A 9,615-nucleotide genomic window follows, 5' to 3' on the forward strand; every position below is an offset into this window, starting at 1 on the left:
CAGAAGAGAGTTGGAGCGTTTGAGGATACGAAGAAAAGTGATGGAACAGTAGGAGCGAAAATGGGTTTAAGGGTTTTTTGAAATGGGTTTGGGAAGCGCAAACGTTAACTGAAGATAACCGTTGATGAAGCCACGTGTCGAGCGATGGGTGAGGGGTTTGGTGGAGCGCCAGAGAAGCAGAAAGTACAACCGCTTGAAATTCTGCGCCAGTTCCACGTAGACCGGTATTGACGTGACTCTTTTAGTCTTTTCACTGGACAAGTCTTCGCTTAAGACTGGGGGGCTTGTGTACCGCCCTGGTAGTCGGAAGTGATGACGTGGCGTCAAGCTTCAGTGTAGGCGTGTTGACAAGGCGCCAGATTTGCAGAAGGGAAGGAAGTCGGGGGGCTCGTGTAGTCGCCAGTTATTAAGTTGGCGTGTTCCGATCTCCAGCATACCAGAATCGGCGATCACCGGGTTAAAGATGAAGTCGCCAGATGTAAACTCAGGCGACCTAGTGATTGGAGATCGCCAGAGCAAGCACATCGCCAGAGATGAAGGTGGTGCAGATTATGAAGGCGGCCGGCGAGACCACAGGGAAGGTGTACGAAGGCACCCTAACTCGCCAGTTCCAGTAGAGATCACACTCCCAAGTTAGCTATGCACTGGGCAGTACCATGCATAAGTAACTTAGCCAAAAGAGAGTCAGAAGCAGCGCCCAAGTCAAGGAGGCTCCAGATGATGGCACGTGTACGATTGGATGCGAGCCATGTGTCCAGGTCTGTAACTGCCAGGAGAGAGAAAGTGACCAGGTATAAAAGGGTTTCCCAACGAACTTTCGAGGTACGCACGTTCAGATTATACTCTTTACGCTTGCGAGTTCTTGAGCATACTATGAGAGAGAACATTGCACGGTTCCTTGAGAGTTCTTGAGTGTTATTGCTCTTAGTATTTGGTGGTTCGGTCACTGACTTGGGCGTTGGAGTGCGATCGGCCGCAGCGGCGCCGCTCTGTTCTTTTGCAGGTTCTTGAGGTGGATCTTGGCGGAGGACGGAGGTTGAGACGGTGCACACGTCGATCCAAGTTTGACGAGGCAAGTTCCAACGTTCTGGTCAACAGGCAGGATCAAGTGATATTGGCAAAATTTTGGCAGCAATTCACTCATGTATTAATCTTGCATTTACATGACCCAAGCTCCTCTATATATAGCAAGAGTGGGCTGAAAATGAAAAGAGACATGAAGGGAAATTCAAATGTTGGCACATGGGAAGGTGGCTCCTAAATTCAGCACATGTGAGGTAGGTTTTAGAATTCTTCCATGAGCTAGGAATTCTAGAACCTTACGCCCCACTTAGGCTAAATGTGGGCTGGACCTAAGTTTAATTAGGAGTAGGAAACTCTAATTAAACTTAGGTTAGCTTTTTAGGTACCACTTTGCATGTTTCAACAAAAATACAAAAGAATTAAACTATGCTACTTTTGACAAAAATGTAAAAACTATTCTACACTAGGGTTTATGACATGTAGAATGCGTCCTCTTGACCCCTCTTTGACCATAACTCTAGTGGTTGCCTCAATTTGACATTTTGGTGGCCTTTCAATGGATTGGTGCTGGGGCCTCTTTCATCATCCCCTCCCTCTTGAAAAGGATTTGTCCTCAAATCCAAGGCTGGGTCCATTGGGAAGTTCAGCAGGACAGCGAGGAGTCTCGTTAGGCTCACGGATAAGGGGAGTCGAGGAGGAGGCGGCATCGAGGCAGGGCGTGGAGGCCTCGGGCCTCGACACCCCAACAGTAAAGATGGACCAAAAAGGTGGATTTCAAGCCACACCCTAGTTACCTGTAGGGAGAGGCCCAGATCACAAGGGATTCGTGCATGGGGTGTAGGGAATGCGGTAGTATTCACCACCATCAAAGAGCCACTGGGAAAGAGACAACTCGTAAGGGTCACGTCCTAGGGGTGATCTGCATGCATGGCACGTGAATGGGGCAGGGAACGCCCAGGATGGAGGACCCCAGAGATTGGGCGCATGAGTCGGCGTCCAAGTGGTCATCCCGCACCAGATGCGCTTCGGCAGGGTAGCCTTACGCACTAAGATGGCCCTAAGGACATGGTGATAGTGTCGCTAAGGCACGCCTACAGTATGCTTAAGTCACAGTTAGCCAGATGGGCAGAGACACTGAAAGGTATATGTTCCCGCCGGTTGACCGGGTGCGTCTTCGTGCGAGGCTTAAACTCGCGAGCTAGGGCCCCTTTGTCTTCAACTTCAGATTCCCGTCTTTTCCCGTCGTGAGCGCCTGAAAAGAAGTGAACAAAGGGGCGCCCCGCGGCCGTTTGCACTCCGACGATCAAGTCAGCAAGCGAGAAACATCAAAGGGGACACACCTCTGTATCAGAACACCGTGAATGGATGCTCTGAAGGTGGTCGAATAACGGAGTAACTGATTATCTCACTAATTGCCTGTGCGTACAGTGGGTTCGCGAGCAAGCAACTAGAGTGTGTGTGTAAACTGTGAAAACTAGATCCCTGTCTCAAACTTCTAAAGCCCCTTTTAAACGTCTAAAGCATTCAAAACGTCTTAAAGTGCATTTAAAGCGTCTTAAAGCGCATTTAAGGCGTTTAAAAACGTTTAACGCATTTAAAACGTTCAAAGCATTTAAAGCGTTTAAAGTGCTTTAAAGCATTTGAAACGTAAACTGAATAAGCGCGTACCTTAGCAAACTTTCAGGGAAACTGATATACCTTGATGTTTCAATGCTTACTGCCACGTGTTCCTCTGACTTGATCGCTACTCTATGTGGAGGGCCTTACAGCGCCGTAACCCAACTTAGGGTTAATCCATCTTGTAAGTCCTCCTTCCTCGAAGTGCATCTGGCGCAAGGAGTGACTTTCTGGGTGCCAAGTCATGCACCCCAACCTCTAGTCACTCGCTCTGGGAGTGTATCTACCTTCCTCTCGTACCACGCACATGGTTCGACCCTGGGCGTGACCCTCTCATGGGTCGTATCTGTCCCAGGGGTCTCTCAGAGGTGGCATGGGTACTTCACAAGTCAGGTTACTCCTCACTGATACTGGGAATATGGCCTTAAAGCCACCTTTCTCTTCGCTTTATTGCTGTTCTGAGATACTGAGGCCTCTCGTGGTGTCGCCCCCTCCACGGTCTTTCCTACCCATGAGTATCGGGGGGTGACACCGTCGATGCCTTATCCTGGCGATGCCTCGTCCTGGCGACGCCTTAACCTGGCGACACCTACACCTGGCGACGCCTACGCCTTGCCTCATCTTGGCGACGCCTACACTTGGCGACGCCTTAAGCGGTCAACCTGTTGACTTTCTTCCCTGGGCTCCCTTGATGGGTCCCACCATACGTTTGACTTTGACTTAGACTTTGGTCAACGCCCGGGGACGGGACGTGGAGGACCATCAGGGTGACCCACGGTTATACAATTTCAATGCCTTCTGCAGGGTCCACGACTCCCGGGGAGCTGGTCTGCGTGGACGATAGGTCCAACGGTGGGAAGCCCTTTTTCTTACTTTACCAGACGGTGTTCAATCGCGCCGGTCTGCGCCTTCCCTTCACAGCCTTCGAGAGAGAGCTGCTCACCGAAATCAACGTAGCCCCTGCCCAGCTACATCCTAACAACTGGGCATTCATCAGGGCCTTTGAAATTCTGAACAGGTATCTGGGTCTTCTACCCTCAGTGGACGTCTTCCTTCATTTATTTGAAGTGACGAAACAAGGGAAAAGCCTCTGAGTGAGCTTTTCTGGAGTCGGTGGCAGGATACTCCTCACCCTTTTCCAGAACTCGTACAAGGGGTGGAAGGGCAAATTCTTCAGGGTGTGTTGCACCAAACACGACCCCACAGCCCTGGACGGCTTCCCCTTATATTGGGTGAAAGAACCAAGGCTGATTAAGCCCAAGTCTTTAGACGAACTACCCTCTGCTGATAGAGAGGTATGTGTGGCTTTAGCCGGCCTGGGAGTCGTCTTCAGCACCGTGAAACTCATAGCTTGCGAGTTTAATGCGAACGCCCTTTCCGAGTACTTCGGTAGGAAAATCTACACCCTTACTTGTCTTCTTTATATTTGCCTCTTAATGTGCTTTCTCTGATTGTTGTGTGTGTTGTTTGTCCGCTCCAAATTTTTGTATGTGCTGCATGTGCCTTTAACTGGTATTAGCTCTAACCTCTTGCTCTTTTGCTTGTCTGATGCAGCATCAGTGATGGACTCATCAAGGCGTATCGCACTGGCCAAGACCTTGAGGGCTCGCCCCAAGGCAGCTTCTGCGAAGGCTGGCACCTCCAACGCCCCCTCAGAAGCCCCACAAAGTCCAAATTCACCACATACTGCCCCCACAACCAATTCACCCCACACTCTCCAAACACCCAACTCACCCCCTCCGATCGTCGCAGTCCCACTGGCTGTGGTGCACACCTCTACTCCAGCCCCCCTTGACAAGGGCAAGAGCGTCCTTGTGGTCTCTTCTGATGACGAAGGCTCTGGCGAGGGGCAAGTCTTCAAGAGGTGGAGGACCAACAGGGTCATCTCCTCACGATCTGCCTCCCCCCAACATGGAGAGTCGCTGAGGGACAATCCCCCGAGTGCTACATCCCCAACACAACAAATATACCAAGAGGAGGGGGCAGAATCCACACCCCAACCAACACAAACTGCTCCACAAGCTCCCGCCCCAGAGGTCTTGACGATTCCCCCATGCAATCATGCAACTAATGAGGGGGTTCAACGAGAGGTCGTCGGGGAGCTCTTCTGGCGAGGCTAAGAAGGAAGGCATGCCCTACTACATGGGGGCCTTCCTTGCAATTGCACTCGATTGGCGTGCACAAGCAAAAACCAAGGCCATCGAGACGCAAACCCTCCAGACTCTCAAGCGAGAGGTGGCCACCCTGAAGGAAGAAAAGCTGAAGCTAGAAGATGCTAATCAAGCCTCCCTGGCGGAGACTCGGAAGGTGGAGGAGGCGGCCACCCTGAGGCAGTGCGAGGCTGACCAGAAGCACGCTGACCTTCTGGGCTCCATGGCCCCTCTGCAGGCGGAGGTGGCTGAACTGAGGGAGGTGGCTGAGACCTCCAAGGCCCTCGGGGTAAAGTTGCATGAAGTTGAGGGGGAGCTAGCTGTGAAGACTGAAGCTCTTAACCTTCTTCAGGCTAAACATGAAAAATTCCAAGATGAAGTGAATAAGCTTCAAGTGGAGAAGGAATTCCTGGAAAAGCAGCTAGCAACCAAGGACTCCAAGATCGAGGAGTTGGAGAAAGCCAACCAAGACCTCCTCGACGATATGGCCGACACCTTTGATGAGGGGTTCAAAGAGGCTCTGGCCTAAGCCACATGTGAAAACCCAGGGATTAATACTTCCAACTGTGACCCTGGCAATCATATCGTCGACGGGAAGGTGGTGCCCCTCGACCTTGGGGAAGAATGAGAAGTTACTATTTATTTTTCCTTCTTTATAAATTTCTAATCACAACATTTGTTTTGTAATTCCGACACTTAACCTTATCTATTAAATGCTTGTTCAAACGTGGTGTCTGAATTTCTCGTCTGCTCTTAGCGTTCCTTGCGCTTTTATCTGCTTCCGTTTTCTTTACTATATTGAAGGCGTTACCTTCGATGCATCTCTTCACTTCACTGTTTTTGACTTGAACTCCTTAAGTAGCACATGACCTTCTTTCTTTACTCTTCCCTTCTGAGTCGCGATGCATACCCTTCTCCTGATCCTTTCGCTTAGAACTTTACTTGACCTTCGTATCTGCGAGGGATCTTCCTCATGAAGGAGTCGCCTGCCTCGTCATCGCCCAAAGGCAAAGGAGGGTTTAACTTCGCGCCTTTTTCTTGTCTTTGATAACTCATACTTTGATAACTCATGTTTTTATGTTTCTTCTTCTTCTTCTTCTTGCTTTTCAAATTTCTCTCGCCTTCTGGACTCATAAAAGCCTTCAACTTGCCCTTTACTTATTTTTCTTGAGTCCCCTGACATTTACTGCCAAAGGCATTGCTGGCTTCATCATCACTTAAGATGGAAAGGGGTCTCCTCTCTTTCTGGCCTTGACATCACTCAAGGGCGAGGGAGAACTTGATCTCTTCTATGGACTCAACATCACTCGAGGGCGAGGAGGACTTATCTGTTCTATGGCCTCAACATCGCTCGAGGGCGAGGAGGACTTATCTGTTCTTCTGGGGCCTCGACATCGCTCAAGGGCGAGGAGGACTTATCTGATCTGTACTGGGTGTCCACGCTCGAGGAGAGACCTGCTGAATGCGGGGTCGTATCGTCCTTAGCGTGTCTAAACACTTGGGACAAAATCTGCGCTTCGGTGCCCACGCCCGTGGAGAGGCCTATTACAACAGCGCCGTATCGTCCACGGGGTGTCTAAAACACCAAGGCAACTTAGCCCTTATCTCTGTGCGCTTGGTGCCCACGCCTGAGGAGAGGCTTGCCCGGGGGCAATGCCATTTCGTCCTCAGGGTGTCTGAAAACACCAAGGCGATCAGTGTTCTTGGTGCCCACGCCCAGGGAGAGGCGTGTGGAAAACATCGCCGTATCATCCCTGGTGTGTCTAAACACCAAGATGACCAAGGATTTTGGTGATTACGCCTAAGGAGAAGGTTTCCTGAAGGATGGCGCTTCTCCTTTATTACGTGTATCTGCACCAAGTGACCTGGTTCTCCACTGCTCCGAAACTTCTTACTGTCTAGTGCCCACGCTCGAAGGAAATGCCTCCCGCCACTTCCTTGCGAGGTGTCTAAACACCAGACACCGGGGCTAGCTATTCCTACCTGAGAAGGGGGCGTCCCGAAGGAATCCCCTAACCCTTGCTTAGGGACTAGGTGTCCGGATTTTAGCTTATACTGAACGTACCTTTTGTCTTGATCTCTAGGCGTGAGCATGCGTTCCTACTATTTGCTCTGAGCTTGATGCTTATTCCCTTATCTGGCGATGCCTACACCTGGCGACGCCTCATCTTGGCGATACCTCATCTTGGCGATGCCTCATCTTGGCGACGCCTCATCTTGGCGATACCTCATCTTGGCGATGCCTCATCTTGGCGACGCCTTATCTTGGCAATGCCTCATCTTGGCGACGCCTTGAGTCTTTGTCTTTGTTTCTTAATCTTTGGTCTTACATTGTGCGAGAGGGAAAAACTGAGACAAAGTTTTCTTGAACTTCTTTCTTACTTGGGTGACTTCATTAAAAAACCCCCGAGAGGGAAAAAGAGTGTCCCCTTTACAACTGTTTGCTTCATACTTTTCAACTGAAATAAAGCTTCATACTTTTCAACTGAAATAAAACTTTAAATTAGCTGCATTCCAACTACGTGGGATGGGGCGTCCTTATAGAGTCTCTAGGTTGTACAAACTGTTTCCCTTAGCTTCGGTCACTCTGAAGGGTCCGGCCCACTTGGGAGAGAATTTGTTCTCCAACTCGTAAGGATGAGCCTTCCTCATGACCAGGTCGCCAACTTGGAATTGTCGCGGTTTCACCTTAGAGCTATACTGACGCTCCACTCTCCTCTTCACTGCTTCTGCCTTTATCCTCGCTTCTTCTCTGGCCTCGTCCAATAGGTCTAGATTTACCCTTCTTTCCTCGTTGGACTCCTCTGTCACAAAGCTTAGAAAGCGGGGTGAGCTCTCGTGAATCTCCACTGAGATCATGGCATCTGACCCGTATACTAGGCTGAAAGGCGTCTCCATGGTAGAAGATTGAGGCGTGGTGTGGTAAGCCCACACAATCCTTGGCACTTCTTCTACCCACGCTCTTTTAGCTTTCTCTAATATTCTCTTCAGCCCCCTCAGCAAAACTCTATTTGCTGATTCTACCTACCCGTTCGTCTTGGGGTGTTCGATTGATGCAAACACATGCTTGATTCCTACTTCTGCACACAGCTTCCCCAACTGTTGGCTCGCAAACTGAGTGCCATTATCTGAGATGAGACGCCTTGGCACCCCGAAACGACACACAATGCTCTTCCAAACAAAGTGTTGTACCTTGTGCGCAGTGATCTGTGCCACTGGTTGTGCCTCTATTCACTTCGTGAAGTACTCGATGGTAACTATCAAATACTTCATCTGCCTTATCGCCAGAGGGAAAGGCCCCAGAATATCGATTCCCCATGTGTGGTAGGGCCATGGGCTGTGGATCGATCTTAGTTCCTCTAGAGGTGCCTTATGCCAGTCTGCATGCATTTGGCACAACTTGCATCGTTGGGCGTTTCTTACACAATCCTCCCTCACCGAAGGCCAATAAAACCCTGCGCGAATCACCTTGGAAGCTAATGACCTTCCCCCCACATGGCTTCCGCAAATCCCCTCGTGAAGCTCTGACATGATCCTCATACATTCGTCGCCACTCACACATGTCAGAATTGGATGCGTAAACCCATACCTAAATAGCACTCCATCAACGAGAGTGTACCTTGCAGAGTTCTTCTTTATCCTCTTTCCTTCTCTAGGTTCTGTTGGGAGGAACCCATCTGCAATGTATCGCCTATAAGGCGTCATACACGTGTCTCTTTCCTCCAAGGCACATACTTGCACACACTTCTCTCCTCCGGGCGAGGCCGCATAGGTGCTGATGCGGGGTGTCCTCGCCGTATCTTGAATCAAAGAGCGATGGCTCTTTGGATTCCCTCTTGTCGTGCTGATGTGAAGGACATCCACCCTGTTATCTGCCAGAAACTTTTGCGGCGTTTTGAGCGTCTCTTGGATGACTGTCCTCTGCATTCCCCCCTTGCCTGAGCTGGCCAGCTTGGCGAGCAGGTTAGCTCTGGCATTTTGCTCCCTTGGGACATGCACCAGCTCTAAAGCGGCGAAGGCTCCCTTCAACACTTCGACGTACCTCAAGTACGCAGCCATCTGTGGATCCTTTTCCTGGTACTCCCCTGTTACTTGTCCCGTGACCAACTGGGAATCACTCTTTGCCACGAGGCTTTGAGCGCCCATTTCCTTAGCCAAAAGCATTCCAGCGATCAACGCCTCGTACTCAGCTTGGTTATTGCTTGCCTTGAAGGCGAAACGTAAGGTTTGCTCGATCAACACTCCGTTAGGCCCCTCCAAAATTATTCCAGCGCCACTCCCCTGTTGGTTGGAGGATCCATCCACTGAGCGCATCCACGGCGATCCTAACTCCACCTCTTGGGGGGCATTTCCTGGTGAGAGCTCTACGACAAAATCTGCGTAGACCTGCCCCTTGATGGATCCCCTAGGTTCATACTGGATGTCAAACTCTGACAGCTCCACCGCCCAGCGAACCATCCTTCCAGCTACATCTGGCTTCTGAAGTACCTTCTGAATGGGGAGGTTTATCATCACCACCACTGTGAAGCTATGAAAATAGTGGTGGAGCCTCCTGGCGGAGAATACTACTGCCAACGCCGCCTTTTCCAATGACTGGTACCTTGTCTCGGGGCCTTGCAAGACCTTGCTTACGAAGTAGATGGGCCTCTGCACTTGGTCTTGCTCCTGGACCAGCACAGAGATGATGGCCCTTCTCGCCTCCAGCAGATACAAACCTTGACAAAGCTGCCATCCGCCCAGTTAGCTGCTACACTTCCTTCATTGAGGTTGGGCTCCTCATGGCAATGATAGCTTCACATTTATCAGGGTTCGCCTCTATTCCCCT

At 50.5% G+C, this 9,615-nt stretch overlaps 3 protein-coding genes across 3 annotated transcripts; 1 reads left to right on the top strand and 2 right to left on the bottom strand.

The window, feature by feature from the left end:
• Window positions 1–4,782: 4,782 nt before the first annotated feature.
• Window positions 4,783–5,319, top strand: LOC137838379 (uncharacterized). Its single transcript, XM_068647622.1, has one exon. It carries the CDS (start codon window positions 4,783–4,785, stop codon window positions 5,317–5,319), a length of 537 nt encoding a protein of 178 aa, XP_068503723.1.
• Window positions 5,320–7,328: 2,009 nt separating this feature from the next.
• On the bottom strand, window positions 7,329–7,688 carry LOC137838380 (uncharacterized). Its single transcript, XM_068647624.1, has one exon. It carries the CDS (start codon window positions 7,686–7,688, stop codon window positions 7,329–7,331), a length of 360 nt encoding a protein of 119 aa, XP_068503725.1.
• Window positions 7,689–8,021: 333 nt separating this feature from the next.
• Window positions 8,022–9,302, bottom strand: LOC137838381 (uncharacterized). The gene has a single exon (XM_068647625.1). It carries the CDS (start codon window positions 9,300–9,302, stop codon window positions 8,022–8,024), a length of 1,281 nt encoding a protein of 426 aa, XP_068503726.1.
• Window positions 9,303–9,615: the final 313 nt, after the last annotated feature.

Source organism: Phaseolus vulgaris, chromosome 4, assembly GCF_000499845.2.
Source record: "Phaseolus vulgaris cultivar G19833 chromosome 4, P. vulgaris v2.0, whole genome shotgun sequence".
Classification (NCBI taxonomy): domain Eukaryota; kingdom Viridiplantae; phylum Streptophyta; class Magnoliopsida; order Fabales; family Fabaceae; genus Phaseolus; species Phaseolus vulgaris.